General features: G+C 64.6%; 1 protein-coding gene across 1 annotated transcript in view; it reads right to left on the bottom strand.

Moving 5' to 3' along the window:
• Nucleotides 1-984, bottom strand: part of CD81 (CD81 molecule) — a 21,010-nt gene that overhangs the window by 2,289 nt on the left and 17,737 nt on the right. Inside the window, exons 3-4 of the mRNA XM_010855227.1 lie at nucleotides 428-779; nucleotides 280-364 (exon numbers count right to left, since the gene is read on the bottom strand). Coding sequence (XP_010853529.1) covers nucleotides 280-364; nucleotides 428-747 — 405 coding nt within the window. The 5' untranslated portion in view covers nucleotides 748-779. The remainder of the gene's footprint in view (nucleotides 1-279; nucleotides 365-427; nucleotides 780-984) is intronic.

Here is a 984-nt window from a genome sequence, read left to right as displayed (position 1 = left end):
CCCCCTGCCACAGATGACGAGCACCCCAGGGGCCCACGGGCGCGTGTGGGGCGCTCGGCAGTACCCACCCGCCCCAGCCCTGATGGGGGATGAACTGTGTGAAGCAGCGTCTAGGACTCGGGCTGGCAGTTACCTGCCACCCTTCTCATCAGCCCCGAGAGACTGGGCTCTGGAGGACAGGGTGGCTGGGTGGGGGGATGGCAAGGCTGGCTCTGGGCAGGTGGGAGGGGACAGGGAGCAAAGCCTGTGGGAAGCGGCGGGGGAGTCACTGTGGTGCACCCGGGACCCCCCCACGGAGACACAGGCGCAGACTCCCCAGCCCACGCCACCCAGACGCCAGGCCCTGGGCAGCACGGCCAGGCCTCTGCTTCCCGTGGATGGGTGACTTCCCAGGGATACCTGAGGCCACACCTGGGCAGGGACTCACCCTTTACTATATCTGTGGCTCGTTTTAACAAAGAAGAGAGAGAAAAACAACTTGGACTTATAACCAGGAACTAGACAAAAAACTCGATATAGCAGCAGTCTGCCATGGTGGGGTCTGAGAACAAACTGGGGCAACCAGAGAGCTGGCACTTGAGGGAGGTTCGCAGGGCCGGGCTGGCACCGAACTCCTGGTTCTGCCCCCTGGCCCACCCTGCAGCCCTCCCCCCCGACCCCATACCCAGCCCAGGACCTTACCGTGCCCAGCAGGCACTGGGACTCCTGGATGGCCCCGTAGCAGCCCAGGAACCCAACGAACATCATCACAGCACCCACGGCGATAAGGATGTAGATGCCTGCAGTGGAGAGAGGTCACACCCTCAGCAGCCCAATGTCCCAGCACCCCCAACCCCCAGAAGCCCTCCTCCCTGCTCTGGGCACGCACACCACTGCCCAGGGCTCAGGAGGGCCCACCAGGTGCTGGCGCCCACCCTGCTGGGAGGAGGTCAGATGCCAAGTGGCTTGGAGAGGAGCCTCGAGGGGGAAGCAGCCTGGCAGGGC

Source organism: Bison bison, unplaced genomic scaffold (genome assembly GCF_000754665.1).
Source record: "Bison bison bison isolate TAMUID 2011002044 unplaced genomic scaffold, Bison_UMD1.0 scf7180017864360, whole genome shotgun sequence".
Classification (NCBI taxonomy): domain Eukaryota; kingdom Metazoa; phylum Chordata; class Mammalia; order Artiodactyla; family Bovidae; genus Bison; species Bison bison.
Note: the sequence above shows the minus strand (reverse complement) of the source record. Positions and strands in the feature narration are given on the sequence as shown.